This window comes from Protomyctophum parallelum (genome assembly GCF_964188405.1).
Source record: "Protomyctophum parallelum genome assembly, chromosome: 19".
NCBI lineage: Eukaryota > Metazoa > Chordata > Actinopteri > Myctophiformes > Myctophidae > Protomyctophum > Protomyctophum parallelum.
In genome coordinates this window covers 30620859-30647076 of record NC_139717.1, presented here as the reverse complement: position 1 = coordinate 30647076, position 26218 = coordinate 30620859, and the positions used below count along the sequence as shown (strand labels likewise).

The 26218-nt window shown below is 42.2% G+C and overlaps 1 protein-coding gene across 2 annotated transcripts in view; it reads left to right on the top strand.

Annotated features, from left to right (window-relative positions):
* The first annotated feature begins 441 nt into the window (after positions 1 to 441).
* map3k5 (mitogen-activated protein kinase kinase kinase 5) overlaps positions 442 to 26218 on the top strand; it is a 68531-nt gene continuing 42754 nt past the window's right edge. For both annotated transcript variants that reach the window (XM_083790861.1, XM_083790860.1), the window contains exons 1-3: positions 442 to 1543; positions 17256 to 17395; positions 20716 to 20739. In XM_083790861.1, the coding sequence (XP_083646987.1) occupies positions 1036 to 1543; positions 17256 to 17395; positions 20716 to 20739 (672 nt within the window). In that variant the 5' untranslated portion in view covers positions 442 to 1035. The remainder of the gene's footprint in view (positions 1544 to 17255; positions 17396 to 20715; positions 20740 to 26218) is intronic.

The following is a 26218-nucleotide window of genomic DNA, read 5'->3' as shown; positions in this document are numbered from 1 at the left end:
ACTCTTCAATTCACTTTGTATGACTGTATACAGGCCTATAGCAACTCATTGAAATGTGTAAACGGTAATAATGGCCTAATGGGCCACGTTCTCCCAAAAGAAAATCCAATATGTTGCCTATGATTTGTGATTTAGTGATTTAATTTGCTATTTTGTCACTTAGTATTTGCATCTACGTAATGGTTTTTGCTAGTAGCTCAATATAAATAGCCTAAAGTAGTAGTAAATTGTCTCAAGTAAAATAAAAATAAAAACTTTATTAAGCTGAATTGAATGAATGACGCTTTTGTTCTTATGTTACTTTGAGTGAAATGCCCCTTTATAAGGAAATATTGATACTGTGCTACGCTGTTCCATACATGGCCATGTCTCCGCCCATGTAAACAAAGCTCACAGTCAGTCTCTCCGCCTGTGTGTGTGCGTGAGACCGAGCAGGAAAGATAACAGAGGAAGCAGGGCAGGGTTTTACGGTCTGTGCATGAAATCCCCAGTCGGACTGTCTGACATGCATGCTAGATGTCCGTTTTGCACGCTGCGAGACAGAAGACGATCGGAGGTTTGGACTTTTATTGCGACTGCGTTTTTGTGGTGCATTTCCCTGCGGTGACAATCTTTCAATGATGGAGGCTGTTGGATTGACAGCGGTCTTGCTCAACTTTAGGAAGTAACGTTATGTCTATTCGTTGGAATGCAATCGTTTACTGACTCTATCAACTGTGGTTTCTCTGGCTACCGCCAGTAGCCGAGTCGTTTCTGCAGGATAAACCATCTGGCTTATACTAGGCTAGTAGGCTACAATAACATATCCAAACGATCACTCTTGTTTGATTGTAAGACAAGTTACGTCAGCAACCGAAACCAGACATGCATCGACGGGGAGTTGCACCGTTCATACCGACGTAGCGCTGCGCAGACCTTGTTTACCTGTGCTGAAGTCGGCGGAGGACGGACGGAGGTGCAACATCTCGCATGTCCAGTCACGGTCTACACGGAATCCCCCCCTTCATGGGTAACCATGCACAGTGCTGGCTTTAGATGCACTGTCTGTCACTGTCAGAAGAAGAACCCACAACCAAACACAACGAGTGTCACTTTAAACTAACCATGAGCCAAGACGTTGGCGGGATCTCCTTGTCGGTTCCGTCTTTCAGTCCATGCCCTGGTCCGGGGGGGAACAGAGGCTCCGACGGTCATGGTTCTGCTGCTCAGGAGAGCTGCAGCTCTGCAGCCGTCCCGGCGGCCGGGACATTCTGGCAGGACTCGGCCATCAGCGCGAGCATCATCAGCCCCAGTGCCATCATAAACTGTCCGGTGGAAGGTGGCGGCCTGCTGGCTATGGGGAAGAGTCCTAAGAGCAGGTCGGTTACCGTGGCCTATGTCATTAACAGTGAACATAATCCCAACAATACGAACAACGCAGAGAACATGGCCTTGCAGTGTCTGAAGGATGCATGTGACACCGTGGGGAGCAAACTGGAGACCGTGCATTTTGGGAAACTGGACTTTGGAGAAACCGTGGTACTTGATCAGTTTTACAATGCAGGTGAGTGATGGTTTCAGTATATTGTACAAATATAGTTCAAATGACACACACACACACACACACACACACACACACACACACACACACACACACACACGCACGCACACTACAGCTGTAGCAGAACATGTGAACAAATCGGGACCTGCTGTGTTCAAATGGCAAACATCATCATCAGCCAGTGCAGGGTCAAAGGTCAACCCTACTGCATATTTTCTCAGGAAAATATTGACCTGTAGTAGCTTGTTACTACTGCTACCATCAACACTCACTGCACAAGGCTCTATTGCACAAAGATTGCCATGACATGGCATGTAAAGGCATGTATTCCTTTCACAGTATTTCCACCACATACCCATGCACTCAATTTGGCTGAAACTTACTAAGCAACTATAGTCTCAATGGGGGGTGTTTTATTATGCTTCGCAATTGTGGGGTAATTGTTATATTTTCCCCCACACATATAGTTTCCCCTTCCATTGCATGTCTGTTTTGAAAAGTGTGCCAAAGCGTCATGCACTGAGATTTAGGCATGAGGCTAGACTTTCCACTGGAATCTGCACAGCAGAGAAATAAACTCGATTGGAACCTTTTGACTGAAAGCACTTTCCCTTCTTACCCATGTGTATCTTATTTGGCCCTTAATCCTGCTGGAAATGTTCTGTTGCTGCCTGGTAAACTTCTAAAACGCAAAGTAGAATCTTCAAGGATTTCGATCAAAGTACTGTAAATAGCAGCTGCCTACAAGCGATCCCTCTGTATCAGTACACCAATGCACATATCAGCATCTGCATTTTTCACAAGTAACAAGATAATCAGGAAGGCATTGCTATTGACTATCATAAGTGCCAATAACTAAACTTTTGTCTTTTGTGAAACATACCATATTCAAACAGAATATATGGATGTTTCTGCAGTAGTAGTATACCACAAAAGAACAAGCAGATCACGTAACATAACAATGATCATAAATCAGACTGAAAATAAATGGTTGAAATCGGCTAGTTATCAACATGTCATTTCTGAGTTTGGCAAGAAACGGACTAATGGAAGGTCGTAAAATAGACAAGCAGTCTACATGTACTGATATATATGAAAACCAGCAACTGAAATGTTGTTAAACGCATTCATTCTGATGATATATTTGTCATACAATTCATTCAATCTGTGCATTTTGGTATGAGGTCCACATAAAAAGGCAGGAACAATACAAATGAAACCAGATGCTTGTTGGTTGTCATAACATTACACTATTTGTTTAGTCTCCCTTTTGTATCTGGCTGTCTTACTATTGAGCTACTGTGGAATTTGAAGCATTTTGCCCCCAGTAATGTCACTGTGTTTACAACAGCCAATCTATTGTTTTCCTGCACAGGCACACAGCAGTGGAGACCAGACAACAAAGGTTTCTCTAAACATTAACAAATGAGCTGCTTGCCAGTATGTCAGACAGTGTCCTCCTTATTTGGAAAGGTGTAATTGTCTGAACCACATACTTTGAATACCTATGTTTCCTTCCTTAAAAGGGTCATAGAACAACAGGTGTAAAATATTTGGATATTCGATTGGCAGCCTGATCATACCTTGCTTGTTATAAGTCTGTGTAGAAAAGCGCACCAGAGAAATTGTCAATATAATAACACTTAAACAACTTGCAGAGGAAATGAAGGTCAGAGGTCATCGTAGATGTGCAGCAGGGGACTGACTACCCCATCAAAGTGGCTTCCTTTTGAAGAACAAAATGATCCCTGTGTTCTTAAAGCAACAATACATTTAGATCACATAGTGCTGCAAAATGAATCGATAAAAGATCGTGATCTAGATTCAGACACCTATGCAATCTCTTTTCTAAATTTGTGCAAGAATCGTGCAGCATTGGTTGGCTGTCCAATTCATTTTAGTTACTCTTATGTTTTTGCTACAAGAGAGAGACTTTAAGAGAGGTTTAAGACAGTCAAGCACTTTGATGTTGTCTGTTTAAAGCCACAGTAGTTGGCTCCAGGTACTACATTTCTGTGGTAATGTTCAGCAACTACAGACTAAAGACTAAATATTTTCATGGAATTTTTTTTTTTTTGTGTGAGATTCACATTTGAGCAAGAATCGTGCAGCATTATCTGAAGCAGCAAAGCACCGGTATAGTCTTGGTTACACCTGCTGGCGACATAAGGTGTCATAGCGTGTGTCATTCGTTTCAGTTTGTTGATCTTCTCTACTGTACTTTTTACTGTATAAATGAGGGAGCACAATCGGTTTTTAGTCCTGGTCAAATTGAATGTTTGCTTAGTCAGCTCTTTTTCAGTTCAGAGTTGCTCTGATGAGAACATTGAACTGTCTTCTGTTTGGAATAAGGCAGTCCAATTTCATAAGCATTTCCCCTTTTTATACCCGAGAGAGACATGAGAAGGAAAACGCAACAGGAGAGATTGCTCTGGTGCAACTGTGAAATCCTGATTGTTAATTTAACTCAGAGGTGTAATCAGATTGTGCAGTGTATGGAGCATGCCCTGCCCCAAATCAGTCACTGATAACATGTTTCGTGTTACAGTTTGTGCACTGTTGAAAAGTTCTCATTTTCTTTAGAACCTAAAAAAATTCTACTACAAGACTACAATGTGCCTGTCACCAAACTGTCAGCAAATCTGAGGGAAACGGCTTCAAAGTGTATTACGCAGCTGAGGATGTTTGTGATTAGCAGCCTTGTTTCTTTCTCCTCCGCATGGAGATTGTCTTTGCTACAAGCTTACAAGCCTATCCACAGTTTTGTCGTCTAAAGCATGTGTGTGCTGTTGTTGTTATCTCATTGCTTTCTTTCTTTATTATTCTTTTTTCTTTTTCTCCCAATGTAGTTGTTTTTCCCCTCACATGTACAGTATTCCCTGTCTGTCAACCTCTGCAGTTGGTCATAGACAAGGAAGGATCAACATATGGAATGTCAGAACAGGTCAGCTCCATATATGGAGTTCTAAGGGTTTGAGGTCAGACGTAGAGTTGCTGGCCGGCTCCATATATGCAGATCTAGGTGATGATCCAGTCTTCTCCATGTATGGCTATCCAGGGTTTGATGAAGTCAGTGTTTCGATCTTCATATATGGAGAATGATGGCCATAATGGTGGTGTGATGTATCGTGAGGGGCTGACGGCCATATATTGTGGCGTGACGTGTCACGAGGCATGAGAGTGAGGGACTGATGGCCATATATGGTGGCGAAACGGACGGAACAACGGACGGAACAGCAGACGGACTGGCAGGTTTTGCAGGGTTTTTCATAGTAATCTGCGACCTACAGTCGCAATAAAGTATATAATACAGTATTAACCACTGCACCATTTGCTGAGCCATTTGCCTAACATCGGAGATGCTGTCGGTTGAAAAGTGGAGATACCAGATTCTGCAGTGTAGTGTACGAGGTCTTTCTGTGCACAGTGTCAACACTGCCGTGTATCAGCTGACAGCATATTGTTTTGAACGGCTGGGGATTCTCCAGTGGAAGATCCCACTCTTAGCTATACTCCTTTTGCTGGGGGGAGGCCCCTGCTTTAAGCCCCTATTGGCCTGCCCTCTGCTAAGTTGTTTATCGTTCTTCTTGTTTACTCTGCCTGGCTGGATGCTCATCAGAGGTTAGAGAGCATTGTCAGCAGGAATTAGACCACATGTCACACTCTTTAACTGTGGAAACCGGCCTTTGCCATAGCAACATCGTTAGTCAAAAGCATGAAGTGAAGTATACACAGCGACACAGGTCAACATTATTCATCACAGAGAACAGTAAAGACGTCCTTTGAGTTTCCAAAGCTGCCTTATGTTGTTTTGTTTGATAGCAATCTTAATCCACATTGTGCTGTAGACGCCACGGTATCATCGTCCAACTTTAGGTTACTGACAAGTGACAAAGTACAGTAATTAACCTTTTGAATTCCAGATACATTGAACTGATTCCAACTAAAGCATTTTAACAGCAAAGTGAGTTTACCAAAACAAAAACAAAACATGGTAAGCCTTAGCCTATACACTTGTATGTACACCTTCATGTACTGTTTAGTGTTGCTCAGAATGGCAGCTCTCTCAGGAGGACAGTGTTTTATTCCTGGTTCATGGGAGGTCAGTGGTGCCTGGTGCTGGCAGCCAGCATCCACTATCCCAGAGATCTGCCCTGCCCTGTGGGAGCTTGTGGACAGTGAGATGATGGGATGATAGGAGCAGTTACAAATCACAATGAGTGAATCCCTCTGTCTTCCCCAGAGGTCAATAGATGACCCCCTTGAAGATAGGACAGACCTACCGTCTACAATGCATTGCACCAGACCAGAATTCAAAGGCTGTCAGACTTTTTCCGTTTGATTTTCTTTTGCTTCCAGCTGATTGTTGGGCTTAATCTCAAGCATTGTTTACTATGCAAAGAAAATAAAAAAAATCCCCTTTGTTTGCAATCACTCTTGTTTTACAGCAAAACCAAGCAGGAAGTAAATAAAACAGGCAAGTTGGGGCAACTTGCACAACAGTGCTAGTTTCTCCCTATGCGCTTGTCAGCTCTGGATGAATTCGCATTCTGTTCTCAGCACTTTTCCCCTCTGGGCCATGTCACTGAGCTTTGCGAAATACCTCGGTGTGTGTGAACAGCAACAAAGCAGGCAGGCATAAAGGGCTGGGCTGCCAGAGAGAGACTGGTGCTACTGGGCCGGGCTCATTTCCTGAATGATGGTGTGTGTGTGTGTGTGTGTGTGTGTTCATGCAGGGATCTAGCCATCTAAGTTTTGTCTCTTTCCTGCACATTGAGTTCAAGTCTAAAAATAAAGGCGCGTTTAGTCTGCTGGGCAGGGCATCTTAGCCACTGAATAACCATTGTCTTGTGTTTCCCATACCATCCTCTGGGAGGTGTTTATATTTCTAGGCTGGAGCATTTGACTGAATGACGTATGTAGTGTCTTTCGTTCCCAGGATGATATTTTTTGTAAATAAACTAAACAGGGTGCTTAAACCTCCTTAGAGGGTTTGTCTTCATTCACATGCAGCTAAAACAGAGTTGAATTTAACAATGCTGTTAGTGTTTTGAAACTTTGACTACTTTTTGGACTGAATTCCCTGAAGCAGAGGGTTATCTGATTTCTCTGAACTGTGAGTAACTCCCAGACTCCCATGACTCCACTCTGCTTCTGTAGTTCTCTAAATAAATACTAAAAATAAAAAGTTGGTACAGTATTGCGTCAAGAGGATCTCTACATGTGTTTGCTAGCTTAGTGCTTACCATACTGTACCTACTGTTACAGCAAGTGTGGTTTCAGAAAAGCAACAGCAGGTGTGGTTCACAACCAAATATAAGGGAAACTAAAGCAAGCCATGTCTGAATCCTAAGAACTTGTTATACAGCACATGTCAATTCCAACCGATAAGAGTGAAACATCATTCATGGCACGACTCCAACAGCGGGGTCACCCCGACACAAAAAATACAACAAACTTGGTCGTTCTTGGAAATTTGGCAGCGGATCTGTGCGCTATTCTTTGTACACTGTCTCTCTCTTTTTCTTTTTTTTTGTTCGGGGGGAAAAGACTCAACTGTGGGAAACATTGATTTCCCGTGGACATGGAAGACAGTCTTCCAGAGTGTCATTCTATCCACAGTGCAGGCAGAACTCCAGGGTAATGCAGTTCATTCTCTCCCTTCTCCCCTGATGATAAGAGCGTGGGGGAAAAACCACAGCAGCTTCCCGGGGATGACTTCACCTGCATTTATACTGTTTCACTCCCAGAGTGCAAAGCAGAAAAAATCTCCATGGTTACTTACTGTGCATGTCATCGCTATTAAACTATATGTTGCAAGTGTATTTGTAACCTTTCGGTAGTCTGTACCAAGGGTAGGTGAGCATATCTGGGCTCGTTTACTTTCTAGATAGATACACTGTAAAAACCTGTGTTCATTTAACTCTGAGAGTGCAAAAAGAAAAACGTCTTGGCAAATAATCTTGGCAACCAGTTTAAACAATGTTGTGAAATAATTTATTAGAATAATGTACTGTAAATACAGATTAGCTGTACATTTTAAAATTAACCTTTGGGCAAAACGAAATGTCTTCTCCCCTGCAAGTGCATCAGTCTAGATTTGCATGTATATTTATGTGGTTTCTGGCTTTGGAGGAAATGCCACACACTGTCTCAAAAGTGCGACTGCCAACATTCCTGACAAGCCGCCACCATTAAAATGTTGATTAGTTTAGAGAGAGAGAGAGAGCCTTTAATAATCCATAGCTCTTGGTTTTGATCCTGCTATAATTATTCTGTTGAATAATTCCTCAGTGGAGTGCATGTGGACGGTGCTAATGAATGAGTGAGATGGATCTATAAAGGCAGGCCAGGATACAGGCGCTCCAATAACATCCCTGGTGGGTTACTTAAGGCAGCTCTTGACTACCCAGCTCCCAACCCCCATACAGGCGGGCATGCTTGGGGGACCTTTAAGAGCCAAACAGTGTGAGAGAATATTGAATTTTCCTTTGAGCAGTATAGGCAAGAGAATCAATTGAGTTTTGGCCAGCAGCGGCGGGTCTGACCGCAGGAGCTAAGAATGATTATAAGGTAATCACCACACATTTTTGTCTCGCCACCCCTGTGGAGGTGAGCTTTGACTATCACCTTGTTTAAAGGTGAGTGCTGAGGGCTTGCTCTAGGTTAGCACCTCTGACACAGTGTCAGGAACTCTGGTAGGATGACTGACTACCATGGCATGCTTAAATCTGATTTATATACTTACTTACACGCCAGTGTCTACAAGCAGATCTCCAAGCTCTCAGCACGTCTCGGCAAGTTGCATTGTGAGCTTATAGATTGTCTATTTCTGTGTAATATGCCCCCCTATAATATAGTTGGACAGAGGACTACTGGCTTCATGTAGCCCTCTGTCAACACTAAAGACGGCAGATCAGCTGACATTTTGGCCTGCAGTCAGTCCTCTCTCCAAAAGCATTCTGGCTCTACACATGCTAAGTGCAGTTATGTCTCAGGATAATCAGCACAGCAACTTTACACATGTTTTCACAGGAATATGTCACTTAATTTGCAGCCACCTTGTCATAAGTGGAGACATTGTTTGGTGGTTCTTTGTGCTACCCAGATAGTCAGTGTTCAGACCTTGTTTCCTTGTTTGAGGTAACATACAGAGACATTCATCTAATGTAATCATGTCATAAGGCAAATATTTTTGCAAATATTTTGCTAGCAGCAATGATGACTCCAAATGTTGACATTTCACAAATTACACCCTGCTTTGCAAAGGCGACTAAAACAAGTATTGTGCTAGAATGAGGCAGTCGAAGTGGAAAATAAAATACCCCCAAGAAATGATCTCTTTCCATTTCTGCTTACTTCTGAGCTAAAGGTCACGTGTTGCCTGCGATGTTAAAGATGACTCACAGGTAAGAACATGTCCAGGAGTAACACTGTGAAGCACAGCTTGCCTTTAAGCCCTCACCTTGCTTAAAGGACCACGTACTTCACCACTTGTCAACCTATCTTCATATAATTGGTCCGCACTAATGTTCATGATAAGATAGCACAATGTTTGTCTCCACCAGCCGAAGACATGGGGAGTAGTTATTTTCGCACTCCGTCCGCGTGTCTGTCCATCTGTCTGTGTACAGCTAATCTCTGGTGCAGTTGACGTTAACCCAATCGACGCCAAACTTTGCACAACACTCCCTGGATGCCAACAATGAACCTCTGCCCCAAATTCTCCAGAACGGCCATGAGGCAGCTTTTCACCTTTTTTACCTATAAATGCATTTGCGTGAAACGTTGCATGCATCCAGATTCTGTAAAAATCCCGCAAATCGTTACACAGTATCTCTATAGTCATGTGCTTAAGAAGGATCTGTCCGATATTTCATATTCCATCCTAATTGGCTAACATTGGCTTTCAAAGTTTGCAGGATTGGCCCGTTTTGAACAAAAAGCCTCAAGTCATGAACTCGGGGTGCAATTTACATGAAATCTTTCACACACTTTCCTACTAGGCCTGAGGAATATATCCCACCCATTTCACATTGGCCACCAACAGGTGGATTTTTGCAAAACACATTTTTGGAAAAAAATGTCTCAAATCATCAGAGGCATCAGAGGCGTAAGAAGAAATGGCACCCTTTTCACATTGGCCTAATATAGCACCACAACCTGACCTGGCCTGGTGGAGACCTGTGCCCCGAGGGGCAATTTTTCTAGTTTTGTACTCACTGTGACTCATAAAAGGGCTGTGGGGCAGTTCAGAAACCCATCCACCACTGACACCAGTGACATCATCGATGGGGAATCCAAGCTAATAGAAACTGCAGGCTTTCTATTCCTGAAAAGTTGCAATGCGAAAATGGAAGTCACCATTCTCATGATAACACAAATCTAACTACGGTATATAGATATTTTAAATATTGTTTAAGAAAATCTGCTTAACGATGATGTCACTGGTGGATGGGTATCTGAACTGCCCACAGCCCTCCTATGAGACACAGACTGAGTAGAAGAAAATGGTGGCAATTTATCATGAACATTAGAGAGGACCAACTATAATATGAAGATAGGTTGAAAAGTGGTGAAGTGGTCCTTTAAGGAACTGGAGAAGGCCTGGAAGAGTTGGGCAAACATTAGCACGTTTCTGCAGCAGTATTTGATGATCACACACTTCATTGCTTAGCCTGGACTCTGAAGATCTTCTTTATTGTCTGAAAGCAGGATATCTGCACTACTATTATCTACTAATGTAGCAGAATAGATTATGTATGTATGTTGGTATGTATGTTTTTTTCCCTTCTTTTTTGACAGCTACAGTACATGAGTTTATTCACTTAGCTGTTAGACACCGAGTATATGTAACCATTTAGTACACACTCTTCTACCCACAAGCAACACACAATGCACAGAGAATGTCATGCATCACTTGTAAAAGTGTCAACTCCCTCCCGGCAGCTTTGTTCTAGCTCAGTAGACTCTTGTGCCTTGACCAGTTTGCTGTTTTTGGAATTTGTTTTCCATGTCTGTTCCTCACCTATATAAAGCCTGGTTTATAGTTTGTCGTACACTGGTGTCACCTGCCAAAAATAGCAGCTCAGTACAAGCTCACAATGTGTCGCATCGTTAGCCTTGCCCTGCTGCTATAGTCCAGGCATTCTAGCTCATTTTGGACCTAAAATCAAAAGTAATTGTAACAAAAGATTTTTTTTCACAGACCATTTCTATGAGGTCTCCAGAACAACATACTAAAAGTCCCAAGAAATCCCAGTTGGGGAAATATGTTTAATTGGCATCAATCCAAGATGTCCGCCGATAAGACTATTCTCAGAAACTGCATAGACAATTACCAATCTTGGAATAAATTCCTTACCAATAAGTAATTGAAACAGATTTTTTTTTCACAGACCATTTCTATGAAGTCTCCAGAACAACATATCAAAAGTCCCAAGAAATCGTAGTTGCAGAAATAGGTTAAATTGACATCAATCCAAAATAGCCACCAACTGGGACTATTATGAGAAAAATGGCCAATCTTGGAATAAATTTCGGACCAAGAGTTAATTGTAACAGATTTTTTTTCTTCACAGACCATTTCTATGAAGTCTCCTGGACAACATACTAAAAGTCCCAAGAAATACTAGTTGCGGAAATATGTTTCATTGGCATCAATACAAGATGTCCACCAATAAGATATTCTCAAAAGAATGCATGGCCAATTACCAATATTGGAATAAATTCCTTACCAATAAGTAATTGAAACTGTTTTTTTTCACAGACCATTTCTATGAAGTCTCCAGAACAACATATTAAAAGTCCCAAGAAGTCGTAGTTGTAGAAATATGTTAAATTGGCATCAATCCAAAATGGCCACTAACTGGGACTATTATCAGGAAAAAATGCCATATACCAAGAGGTCATCATTTCCTCTTCACAGACCATTTCTATGAAGTCATCAGAACACCATACTAAAAGTCCTAGGAAATCCTAGCTGTGGAAATATGTTTAATTGGCGTCAATCCATGCAGGATGTCTGCCAATTAGTGGCTCAGCAGCAGAGGCTCAGAGGTAGTGTGGCCGAATGGGAACCGCAAGTTTCCCAGTTCGAACCTGGGCTCCCCCAGAGTTAGTGACAAAGTGTCCTTGAGCAAGACGCTGAACCCCTGATTGCATCTGCAGGTTGGTGCCTTGCATGGTTCCCTCCACCATCTGTGTGTGAATTGGTGAATGTAATGCACAATCTATGTAAAACGCCTATGTAAAACGCGCTAATATTTACCCAAATTATGACGGGCACAATTTTCATTCGTCTGAGATTTCAATTGACTTCCAAATATATTTTGAGCTGAGGATATTCAGATACAATACTGTGTATTTTAGCCATTTTGAACCAATATAACTGAAGGCTGTTATTATCATGTTCTATCTAGACTATAGAACACGCTGCCATCAGTAGGCCTATACACGATCATCATTTTGTTTAGCACTTTGTTCGTTATAAGCTAACAAGCCAAATGGGCATTACATTTATAACTAACATTAATGTTAGATTAATGTTAGATTAATAATGTTAGATTAATAATCGTTATCATTTTTCCAGAAACACAAACAATTTAGTTGCCACTCACCTATTAATTACTTTCCAAAACTGAAACTAAATAAGAATAGTTACAATATAATGATAATAATAATAGTAATAATAGTAATAATAATAATAATACTCAGTTCTATTGACTTCAAAGGCATTTGACTCGAGACGACATACCAAAGTAGACCTGACAGACTGTTGTCCGCACAGACTAGACTAGACTATGCGGACAACATCAGCCTGCTCTCCGACAACGTGGAACAAGCACACCTTTTTCCAACAGTACTCCTACAGATGTTGTCCAAAAAACATGCAAATGACATCAAAAACAGCCGATCTACGAGGTCATGCTGCAAAACTGTGTGCACCAAAAACAGCCGATCTACAAGATCACGCTGCTATACGAGGTCAGGTTATCACCTATAACATCTCACCAGAATATCCACCTCTGACAACAACAGGAGGCACTGTGCTGAAGGAAGTCAAGGACTTCAAGTAACTGGGCTCATGGGTCAACTGAACGGAGCAAGATCTGAAAGTGAGGAAGGCACTTGCATGGAGGTCCCTGAACGGCATGGCCAGTGTATGGATCTCCCTCCAACCTCCCCTGTGAGATCAAACTCAGCTTCTTCTATGCAACGGTGGAGTCTGTTCCTCTATGGCAGTGAATGCTGGACCCTGAAGCCAACCCTGCAGAAGTCTCTAGACGGGTGCTACACCAGAATGGACCCTGAAGCCAACCCTGCAGAAGGTTCTAGACGGGTGCTACACCAGAATGGACCCTGAAGCCAACCCTGCAGAAGGTTCTAGACGGGTGCTACACCAGAATGGACCCTGAAGCCAACCCTGCAGAAGGTTTTAGACGGGTGCTACACCAGAATGGACCCTGAAGCCAACCCTGCAGAAGGTTTTAGACGGGTGCTACACCAGAATGGACCCTGAAGCCAACCCTGCAGAAGGTTTTAGACGGGTGCTACACCAGAATGGACCCTGAAGCCAACCCTGCAGAAGGTTCTAGACGGGTGCTACACCAGAATGGACCCTGAAGCCAACCCTCCAGAAGGTTCTAGACGGGTGCTACACCAGAATGGACCCTGAAGCCAACCCTGCAGAAGGTTTTAGACGGGTGCTACACCAGAATGGACCCTGAAGCCAACCCTGCAGAAGGTTTTAGACGGGTGCTACACCAGAATGGACCCTGAAGCCAACCCTCCAGAAGGTTCTAGGCGGGTGCTACACCAGAATGGACCCTGAAGCCAACCCTCCAGAAGGTTCTAGACGGGTGCTACACCAGAATGGACCCTGAAGTCAACCCTGCAGAAGTCTCTCAACATGTTACCAACAAGATTCTGTAGCCAGTCGACTAAAGAGCCATGGCCCAATGGGCGAGTAGTAACGCAGCACTGTATAGCCTACAGTTGTCCGCCCCACCTGGAAGCGCGTCCACGCGTGCCAGCCAGGAGCTAGGCTCGACTGACTGGGGGACCTCCACCCCAGGGAGACTGACAGAGCTGCCGACTACTATAAAGGTCTGTGTCGCCTGCGGGAACATACTTGTAGAGGTTAACCATACACACCGCTGCCACCAATGTAGCCACGGCCGGGGCGGGAGATGAACCCGGGTTCCCCATTCCACAGGCACATACGTTACCAGTCATGGACGAATGAGCCATGGCCCAATGGGCGAATAGTAACACAGCACTGTATAGCCTACAATTCAGTATGAGGGGATACCACCCTGAGCCAGACAATGTCAGCCAGGAGAATGAGACTATACCTGTAGCAGGACATTGGCATCAAGAACTGCCAGCCAGCAAATTGGTGCTGTGGGAACCAATACACAGGCATTGATCACAAGGACGTCCCACACTAACATATGTGGATGTACAAAATAACTACTCAGGAGCGCAAAGTACCAACACCGGGACAATGGAGTCTGAGGAGATGTTCCCCGGTTCCCCCGTTAGTCTAGTCTCTAGACTTGATAGCACTTTAGTTGGTAGGTGGTATAGTTGCCAGGTTCTAATTTGTTTCCAATTTTATACAGAGGATTTACTCTCGGCAGCTTGAATTCTTGTAGGACTCTGACTAATACATTTGTAATATAGTTCGTCAACCAACAATTGGTATGGTGAAAAACATTGCACAAATAACTATGAGCTGTATCCAATTAAACTGCAACCCATTTTGTATTAACCACTCTGTCCCAAAATAAATCACTTAAAATCATTCAAATGTATGCCATTTTATAATAATGTGGTGGCTATTTTGGATTGATGCCGAGTAAATGATGTGTGGTGAAAGAAATCCTGTTACAATTAGCATTTGGCCAGGAATTTATTCTAATATTGGCAATTTTTCTTATAATAGTCTCAATTGGTGGACATCTTGGATTAATGCAATTAAACATATTTCCGCAACCGGAATTTCTTGGGACTTTTAGTATGTTGTTCTAGACACCTCTAAGAAATGATGTGTGGTGAAAAAAATCCTGTTACAATTACCTCTTGGCCAGGAATTTATTCTAAGAATGGCAATATTTCTGATAATGGTGTCAATTGGCAGACATCATGGATTGATGCCAATTAAACATATGTCTGCAACTAGGATTACTTAGGACTTTTAGTATGGTGTTCTGGAGACTTCATAGAAATGGTCTGTGCAGAAAAGAATCTGTTAAAATTACCTGATGGTCAAAAATGTATTCCAAGATTGGCCAAATAAGCCCAATTGGCGGCCATTTTGGATTAATGCAATTAAACATATTTCCCCAACTGGGATTTCTTGGGACTTTTAGTATGTTGTTCTGGAGACCTCATAGAAATGGTCTGTGAAGAAAAATCTTTTGTTACAATTACTTTTGATTGAAACGCTATTTTGCCTGGACTACTATGATGGTAAACATTTTGCTTGGCTCAGACATGTTCCTACAAGGCAGGTTAAGTTTCCCTATGCCATCACCTCATACCATCTTCATAATCATCGGTCCGTTCCTGAAGCGTGACTGCAACCTCTCTTCTAACACACTGAGCCCTGTCGCCGGAGTTGTACTAACGCTTTGCTTTTTGTTATTGGCCTGTTTGCAGTAAGGGCTCCTTCTGATGTAATATTGATGGGGTTACCCAGCCAGCAGTGAAATGAGACAAATGTTTTATTTATCTGCAGTCCGTGCTGTCTAAGAGAAGCAATATTGGCATCGACGTTGGCAACCCACCCCCGCAGTGTTCCACCTCTTTATATAGCAAGAGAACTGAGCAGGCTGATCAACCTTTTATTTCCTGGCTGCACATATCATATTGTTTACATTTGAGTGTATATCAAGAGGACTGTCATTAGTTTTTCATTTCGAGGTGCCATGGAGACAACGCCGGGTGTCTCCTCCTCATTTTGCGCAAATGAAGAAAAAACAAGCTGCCAAATATACATTTAAATATAAAAGTAATACAGTAAATTTGTGACATGCACACTGATATTTTCCACTCTATATATTCTGCTATATTTTGTATGATGATGCAGGGTCAAAGGAGCGATGTCTCTCGCTTTAGATGTGTCTATCTCAGCCAAATGTGCTCTTCCGGACAGTGATGTACTCCCTGATGGAGATACAGTGTATGTCTGATAGAAACAATATATATCCCATGTGCCATTTAAAAATAAACTAGGTTAAATAGTCATAGATGGGAATGGGTAGCTCTATAGCAAAGGTCAGTCTAAGCGAGGATTAAGGTGTGACACCAGCTCTCAGCCCAGTGAGCCCCACATAAGTCAAATACTGTGATCTAGCCTGCACTTAATCAGACGTCATGATGGAATGACTCTGGCCTCTCAGAAAAGGAACATGCCCTGCACCACGCCACTTAGGCATGTGGGCTCTACGTCCTCCACTGTGACTGCTTGGCTGTCATGAAAGTGTGAGGGTGCAGACACAGACACATTATTACTTGCACTGGGGGTGTTGCCGTGTGCGGTGCAGAGGAGTTTATGATGAAAATCTCTGTGCCCACTACAGGGACCCACATCCTGGATGCATTTGAATAATTATACTGAGTTGGGAGGGGGTGGTCCCTTGCCTCCTGCCGTCCTGCAGGGACTGGCCCATGTGGAGACTAAACATCACATTATGAACAACAGCAAAGTGCTGCTGTTTGACATTTTATCTGCATAATCTTGGCATGCATTCACATTTCACAACAGCAAGCCTATTGAAGTCGATTGTCTGTTTGGGTTTAGATGATCCCATTGACTCGGGATGTCTGGCTGAATGTTGCGGTGCCCTCAGCCAGTAATACTCTACCACCAAATCTATCTGAGAACGTGCAGGGGTCTTTAATTAGTCATTAGGTACAGAGATTTCGCTGCTCGGATCTGAGCCTCTTCAACGCAATGTAATATAATCTGTTGAAATAGAGAGCGGTGGATATTGGAAAACAGATGAAAAAGCAGGCTTGAGTATTATCTCGTGTCTTGCACTGTGGCAAAGTCAAGTCAAAGTCCATCCCAGCCAGGCAGAGTTACATGCGCTGTGTATTTGGGCATGCATCCAGTTTGTGATCTTTGCCACGCATTTGCCACCTCTCTCATATATAAATGACAAAAGATAACAAACGACAGCTTTCAAAGTATTAATGACAAGCTGTTTAAACCGATCAAGTGAAATTAAATTATCCAATTTTAAAACAGATTGTCTTACGTTACCCAGATCCGATTTAACAGTGGGAATAAGTAGCCTTGAACTTGTAGCCTAATCATGTGAACGGGTATGGTGATTACAAAATCTGAAAGTTGCTAATCAGTCATCTTCCACCTAAGTAAGTCAACCTGGGGAGATAACAGACTGACCTCATACTTCCTTCACTGCATGAGAAGTCCAAGCCACGCCGCTTCTTTTCACCTGACAGGGGGGAGTTTCCCTGGTTAGACATAGCACGTGGAAGGAACACATTATTCCAACCAGTTCCTTTACCCTCCATCAGGCGCCCCGGCTGGCCAGGGGGAGGCAGTATAGAGACCAGGCTTACTGTATGTTTTTTATTAGGGTACCTACGCTAGGGGGTCAGGAGAACATGCAAACTCCACACAGTGTGATATTGACCTGATCTCCACAGCAGTAAAGCTAACATCCATTCCATTCCTCAGACATAGCCGTGGTGGAGATGACAGATGCGTTCCGCCAGCCCTCGCTGTTCTACCACCTGGGTGTGAGGGAGAGCTTCAGCATGGCCAACAACATCATCCTGTACTGTGACACCAACTCAGACTCCATTCAGTCTCTGCAGGTAAGCAGTGTTGATTTTGTCGACTAATTATACCACCTCTTCACCTAAAACTGGAGTATGAATTGGCATTAGAACTATGATGAAAAATCTTCGTCGACTACCTTTTTTCACTGACGAAAACTTCATTGACTAAATGTAGATTTAGTCGACTAAAAATTATATAAATGATATTTGATATTACAAGACTAACACTAAAACATTTCAGTTGACAAAAAAATTGGCCCATCACTTTCTTCCCCCCGCAATTCATCAAACTCAATGTTCTGCGCTTGGTGATTAAAGGCTGCATTTAGAAGCGATCAGTACAGATCATTAAATTGATGCAGCTGTGATTTGGTGCTTGAAGACACATTAACAGAACAGATTGAGATGTGAGGTGAGTGGACTGTTTGATGCCCAAGGACACAGAAATGGTGTTCATATCATATATCATATCATTAATATCAATTTAATGAGGTGTACAGTAATCAACAACCATTTTCATTTAGTTAAATTGCAATGTTCTCAAGCTCTCGTATTGTATGAGGGTTTACTTTCACAGACATTAATTGGATGATATATTTAACCACTTCCAACCTGGAGTCCTTTTTATGCATGTCATATGCAAAGATATTCAAACATTTTGAAAATCTTCTCAGGCTCTCAGATGTGTCACGATGCAGTGTTTTGTGAGCTTTGTGAGCGGCTATTTTCACTACTTTTGCGGGACACTGCCAAACTACAAATTATAAAAAGTGATAGTATCTCAGTATCTCTCAAGTTTCTTAAACTCTTTTAGTCACGCTATCGTGGGTCAGAACCTTTGGCTCGAGTCCGACTAGGCCTATAGCTCGCTGCTATCATGTGCACCATTTCCCCAGGAAGTTTCACCATTGGTCCGGAGAATGTTTATGAGTTTCCCCCGATGCATGGTGTCAATAGCTTTGCACAAGTTAATGAAGGAGGTGATCGCTACTGACAGGTTCACCATTGCACCTTCCAGTATCCTCAGAGCCACTATCTGCCCGACTGTTGTGAGTTACTCAGCAGATGGTTAGCTGTCATGGCGACAAGTAAGCTCAAGCCGATGTCCCGGTATTGGTGAGGTCTTCTGGCGTTTTTGCCAGATGTGTATGCTTGTTTGATGACGTCCAGCATAGAATCTATAGAGATTAATTTTTTTACAAAAAACTAAACGCATTACATTACTTGCACCCCCTTTAAGTGAATCGGTCAACGTTTGTGACAACATTGTAAGGCCAGAACACCAAATGAATCAGACCTGTATGTGTTAGTGTGCCTGGGATGTTTCCTTGAGTCTTGCCCCTAGAAAGCGGTCCCTCCGTTTAAGAGCAGAGATGAAAAAGGTTTCAAAGTCTCTGCTGCAGGCGTCTTGCAGAAAGGGAACAGGGAGCCTTTTCTTCAAAGTGTTTTGCTTAGTGAGAGGAGCCTCCTGGCGACATTTCCCCCAGGTGGTGACCACACTGGATACAGCTACATACACTGCAAAATCATGAGTTTGAAAAGGGTAAATTTTTACATTCTCAGAGTTAAATTAACACTCAGGAAGGACTTTACAGTGTACGGTAATGCACAGCCATGCATACAGTTATACAGGTATGTGTATAGTAGCAGTGAGTAGCATTGCAGATTATGGTACAGAAAATCTTAAATAGAAAATATAATAAGCTAATTGTAATAGAGTGCCTTCTAGGTGAAAGATCATGCCACTGATTGAGAACATTATTTCCACTGTTGTAGCCTCTGAGTGTGCTGTGTGTGTTCAGTTCTGCATTAAGAGTCGAGAAGTAAAGACCTATGTTGAATGCTCTCCAAGTGTGTTATTTACAAGTCCCAGAATATTACACTAATTGTACTGTATTTATTGCAAACTATGAAAAAATTATATATATCTTAACATTTTAGAATAGTTTGGAAAGACATTAAAGAATTTCACCTACCATATAATGGCATGTCCAAAACTTAGGGACGCCAGGGTTTATGTGGTTGAAGATGCTATTCTTTGCAGCTATAATGCTAAATGGCCCCTAAACCATGACGCTGTCCCCATGCTGCGGTGGGATTGTGTGTCTGGGTGGGATGGCTGGCCGTCTGGGAGCTCCCCACCCTGTCTTATAATAAGACCACTTTTCTCTGGTGGTTTCCTCACTTGTGGATCAGCCGGCTGCTACTCAATTATTTAACGGCATGGTGTTTCAATCTTATTTTTTACGGCGTGCCTCTGAAAGATGTAGCCATCTATAAGAGGGTCCTGTCTGTGTGTCTTTCAGGAGATAATCTAGCAAACTGCTGCACTGATCAAACCCAGCATTTCTTGTGCCTAATGTAGAATCACACTACATTTTATGTTCTGTACTTTTTGAAATGTTTAACTGAATCACTTTTTATCATGGAAGTCAATGGCACATGGAATGTCCACATTTGCTAGCTAAAGACAAGCAGTCTATGAGGAAGTGAATCTGTGTGGTGGAATTCATTGACATACATTACTGTAATTGAGAAAACAGCCAGAGCTCAATAAATGTCCTTTTCACACAGAGCAACGGGCGTGTTTCAACCTAACAAGTCTTTCTGTGTTCAGATACATTTGTTGTGCGCTGGCTGTTCTCAGATTCATTATATTGTTGACTCAGCCATTCACGTTGAGACTTTTGTTTAATCTGGAGTGTTGCAGGCCTTCTGCTTTGCAGTGCTTTCTCTTAAATACATTACTGTAATGACAAAAAAAGGTCATGAGATAAAGCAACACTGTTATTGGACCCAGTCTAGTTTCTAATGATGTCCTTTACAGTAGTAGTATAACCAAGGCTTAGAGATTCTTAGTATTATAATTATTAAAGTATGTACACAGTTTAAACCTTTTTTTTTATCCTATCTTGCCATGGCAAAATTGGCAATAAGGATGGTAATGTCGGTCAGTCGTGTGCTCAGTTCGTCCTCCATCTGTCCAACACTTTGGTCTCACACAAGATATCTCAGAACACACTGGCTGGATTGCCATGGAATTTGCTTTGCACTACTATACATTTTTTTGTGACCTCATTGTTTTGCTTTAGCTAGCACCACCCTCAATTCAAAATGTAGATGACTTTAGATTACATTACAATTCCATAACTATGTTATAGTTATGCAAATATGCTTACTTATGTAAAAAAGAAAAAAAACATTTTTATGTGTTTATTCTGAAGTTGTTTACTTTGAATTCAAATGAAGTATTATGAATTGCATGATCTTATTGTTAGCATTGTACTACTGGTTAAAATCAAGGAGAAGAATTCTTGAAGCCTCTCTAATAGCCTGTTTCTCTTTGCTTCTTCCAGGAGGTCATTTGCCAGAAAAACACTGTAAGTATTGAATGCAATCTTCAGTTCTCCTTGTCTGTGCCTTCACACTCACAAATCCTGTTCCCACATTATGTTGTGCAAAGAAGGAATGTTCTTGCAGCCACACAAACATCTGACACTGTTAATCACTTATACCCACCTACTGTACTTAGTTGACCGGGGTCCCCCATCTTCCCCTCAACACCAAATCTTTGTCAAATATAGCCATATTTTGAGGTTGTACATCTGCAATTTTTGCCAGATGTTCACCCCAGAATAGGAGTGAAATGTACTTAGATTTTAGTTGTATTCTTCTGAATGAATGCCACAGGTGAAAATAATCCTCATGCATTGAACGAATGTGGTCAGTCCGTTGCTCTCCCCAGGTTGGCAGAGGGAGTGTAGTGCCCAGAATTACTCTATGCAAATGACACTGGGTGGAAATGGGTTACAAAAATTGTACATGCTTCTCTCTCTCTCACTCAAATTGCCTCGGACACCCTCTCTCCCTTCCGGCAATCTCAATTCTTGTTTGGAGGTTTCTGTTCCACATTCCCCTTGTCAATGCTTTTTTGAAACATTGTGAAAGTAAAAGTGAAAGTGGTTAAGTGTGTGTCTGACTGTCTGTGGGTTTAATCTCCTGAAAAGTAATTGTTTTGGACATTTCCGCCGGACAACGACAATAATAGTTATAAGTTATGTAGTGATTGTGTGCGTTAACACAATGGCCAGAGTTACTAGTGTAGTGACCCTCTGTGGTAACACAATGAGTGCTATCTGGATAACCTCTTAACTTAACCCATGAAGAACTGAGGTGGATTCTACAAATGCCTTCACACCCGTGTGAACTGAGTGGTGACTCCCCCCCCCCCCCTCTCTCTCATTAGCAGGCAACAGTGCAGCACTCTCTCTGTTTCTGGCACAACAGTGCCCCTACTGGTACTAATAGTCATAGCTACTGGTGCTCACAGTCACATAGGCGCATGGGTGAACGTCACATAGATAGGCGGACACGGACATTGCTGTTCCTTGGAGTGGTTGCACCACTCAAAAATAGCCAACGCTATATATTTTTTAATCACACAGATGCTGTCCCGGTTTTAATGGATTAAACCCTCTAGTCTTAGTGAAACGGACTTGAGTTACAACTGTACTTACTTGGACTGCTTTTTTCTGTCCACACCAAATCTCTTCGCCATGAAAATAGCCAGTCTACAAGCGCACAACATGTCGTGTTCACGACATACAGTATCGTGAGCTGGTAGATTGACTATTTTAATGTCATCGTCCCCCCCTATAGTGATGCTGGGGTTCAATTGCTTAAAGCACTGCAGCACCAGATGTGTTGCAGCAGGGCAGCACCAGATGTGTTGCAGCAGGGCAGCACCAGATGTGTTGCAGCAGGGCAGCACCAGATGTGTTGCAGCAGGGCAGCACCAGATGTGTTGCAGCAGGGCAGCACCAGATGTGTTGCAGCAGGGCAGCACCAGATGTGTTGCAGCAGGGCAGCACCAGATGTGTTGCAGCAGGGCAGCACCAGATGTGTTGCAGCAGGGCAGCACCAGATGTGTTGCAGCAGGGCAGCACCAGATGTGTTGCAGCAGGGCAGCACCAGATGTGTTGCAGCAGGGCAGCACCAGATGTGTTGCAGCAGGGCACACACGCACAATCTTTTTCCAAGACACGGGTGATTTAGACCACGGCTAACAAAGTCATCAGGATGACTTCCTTCCTCCACGGCTTAATGACCACTGGAGCTGTTGTAAAAATTAACTGCTAATCATTAACATCATAATAACCTTTGCAGCTCCCCTTCTCCTATCCCAGGGGTTTTTAACTGATTATGAACCAGTGACCACAACCCTGGCTAAGAATCAACCTGGGGACCACTGTTGTGTTGGGTGGGGGGGATATGGGCGTGGTGTGGGGGAAAAGCTTGGAGTGAAATATTGAAGGCTTAATTTAATTGGTTAATTTTAGGTGAATTAAATCAAGACCTTAACAGCCATTATTTAACTGACATGTGCTAGTGGTCCAGAGCTCAAAAAAGATTGAGAACCACTGATCTATTCTTTCCCATAGTTGCCCTTATTCGGTTCTCTTTCTCCCATACTAAACTAATGCTAATTGATTCATTGCAACTTATGCATGAGCAAGCAGACGCATGCGATTGGTTATTTGTGCACATTTCCTAATAATGGCGTGCGTGTGTGCATGCACGATATGTTTCTCAACTAGTGGTTGATAAAATCAAATCTTCAATTTCCTGCATTACTAAATGCATGGTCAGGGACCACATGCAATACCTTCACGAACCACCAGTGGTCCACGGACCACCAGTTGAAAATCTCTGTCCTATCCTTTGCAACCAGCTCTTGGTAACACTTAAAGGCTGGGACTATAGTTCCTTATAATCGCATTTATATTGCATTATAATGCACATAAAGGCTTCAAATGTTTTTTTACGTATTATAAGTGCTGGTCAAAATGCTTTATAAGCTCAGTGGAACAACATGAACACATTGTAACTACCATAACTTAGTCGGTTATAAAGTTGTTATGCATAAGTATAAACATACACATAAATACACACAAACATTCTGCCTTAAGTTTAGGCCCAACTGGCCCAGGCCGTAGCGTAACGGTCTGGGCACCGGACTGGTAATCCAGTCGCAGTGTGCCGCGGGTTCGACTCCCGGACCCGACACGGCCTTTACTGCATGTCATCCCCCCATCTCTCTCCCGTTTCCTGTCAGCCTACTGTCTGTCCCTTCAAAAATCAATAAAAGGCGTAAGCCGCAAAAAAAAATCTTAAAAAAAAAAAAAAAAAAAGTTTAGGCCCAACTGACTGAATCATGGACTCGTTTTCACATTCTCTCACTGTCCCACACCTTTGTTTGCAAGCCAGATCTGGAACCTAGCAAAACTAACAATACCACAATGTACTATAAATACTGGTACTCTATTACAAGTAAAAGTTCTGTATTCACAATTTTACTTGAGTAAGTGCAAACTTATCGGTACACTTGGAGTACCAAAAGTAAAAATCCTATTATGCAGAAGGTCCCATTTCAAAGGTTCTCATATATTATCAAAATCTTAATATGCAACTAAGTAACTAATAACTAAAGTGTCAAATAATTATAGTGAGATGTACTGTAGTAGAGTAGAAGTAACGTATTGCAAAATAGGAATACTTGAGTAAAGTAAAAGTAACAAAAAAAATACTTTACTCAAGTACTACAGTACTAAATGTACAGGTACTTTCCACCACCGCCAATACATATTTTTTTTTTTTTTTTTAAGATATTTTTTTGTGGCTTACGCCTTTATTGATTTTTTAAGGGATAGAAAGTAGGCTGACAGGAAACGGGAGAGAGATGGGGGATGACATGCGGTAAAGGCCGTGTCGGGTCCGGGAGTCGAACCCGCGGCACACCGCGACTGGATCACCAGTCCGGTGCCCAGACCGTTACGCTACGGCCTGGGCCAATACATACATTATTGCCAGAGGGACTAGTGACAGTCATTTGGGATCACACAGAAGCGAGGTAAATATAACTGCCGTCGGGTGTTGCAACATGGGTCAACTGTCACCTGTATGGATGCAAATCTGTGCTACTCTGTAAAGGTTGTTGCTGGTGATGTCATTAAAAACACTGTTCGCTTCACAGAAGGCGGAAGGAAGCAGATGTAATTTTATTTTAAAATCACGGATCGAAAATGGTCGATCTATGCATCACGATGTGTTGTGAGATTGTAGATTGGCTATTAATCTACATCAGATTAATCTGCAAAAAGCATTTAAAGATGGAAGAAATATTAATAAAATACCTCAATTTTGAGGTTAAATGTGAAAGCTAGGGTGTGGCAAAATCTGATTATGGCCTATCCAGATTGGAAGCAGATTTGTTTTATCAAGTCTGAACAGCAAAAAATAAGGAAAGAAAAAAAGCATAGAAACTGGTCAGATTTGAACCACTTTCCTTGGTGGTTTAAATGCCAATTCAAATTGCATTTCTTAAAGCTTAAAGCAGCACAATGTAACTTTCCTCTTCTACCCCAGATTTTAACCCGGTTTCCTGCTTAAACTTAAAGGACAACTTTAGTTTTTTTCAACCAAGGTTCATGTTTTAGTTTGTTATGAGATAAAGTAAAAGATGAGTGTTAATCTTTTTTCATTTTGCTGCTTTCTTTCGTTTTAGGGATTTTAGCTGTTTTTGACAGGGGGGCGGGGGCATTCGAGCATGGGACTATATATGTATCTTTTTACACCATTTTATGGTGATTTCTTTTTTTTATGGTTTACTATAGTCCCAATAAACGCCAGGAAATTACATCTGGCCACAGAAGATCACAGGATCTACTGAATGTGAAGGTAGCCTACTGGGGGAAGGCTTATACTGTGTGTATATGCTCAATATGTCAGTTTGTCACATTCAGTAGATCCTGTGATCTTTTGTGGCCAGATGAAATTTCTTGGGGTTTATTAGGACTATAGTAAATAATAAAAAAATAAATCGCCATAAAATTTTGTACAAAAATACATATTTAGCCCCATGCTCGAATGCCCCCGCCCCCCTGTCAAAAACTGCTAAAATCCTTAAAACGAAAGAAAGCAGCAAATGAAAGAAAATGAACACTCACCTTTTAGTTTCCCTAATAACAACCTAAAACATGAACCTTGGTTGAAAAAAACTAAAGTTGTCCTTTAAGCTAAAATTTGTACCATTGAGCTACTAGAGCCTGCTTGCTCTGGGCATAAACTGAATCTTGACCCTCAGGTCAAAGTTCGTGTGGGCTCCTGTGTCTAGGTAAGCATTAGTCACGCCTATGTCGTTAGGTCATTAACACACCAACTAGTGCAGATATTTCAAATACAAATACGTATTGTTACTGTTGGGTACAAATCTCGTATTTCCACATTTCACATTTTTATGTTTACTTACTTGTTTTTTCATGTGCAAATAGTGCGTGAGTAGACAAATATCTTGATCTGCTATTTTTTGTTATTCTTGATTTTATTTTAAGTGAAAGTGGGTGTGGGTGGGTTTTATGAATATTTAATGAAACGTATTACCGAAAGGTTGACTAAATAATAACTACATTTGGGCCAACATTTTTTCTTTCCTTTTTTCCATTTCCTGAAAAGTAAGGGTTTTGGACATACATCAGGCAGTGACTGTGTATGCCTTGACAGATGTGACCGTTTCATCAGGACACCAAAAATAGATTTTCTTGCTCCTCTCCCAGTTTCAGTACGAAAGTGTTTCCTCAAGCTTTCCCAACCAGTGGCAGGTCCCCGCCTGCAGCAACCAATGCATTCCAAATTCCTGGCCGAAACAAAAATGGAAGGTTTTTACAATGGGTTTTTGCCTTTTGCCTTGAGAATGCCTGGACGGGCAAAACATTGTTTGGTTAAAACAAAGAGAGGACTTTCCCTTTTTTATTCATTTGATAATCTTTGGGTCCAGCACCGTATCTAAAAAGTGTTGGGATG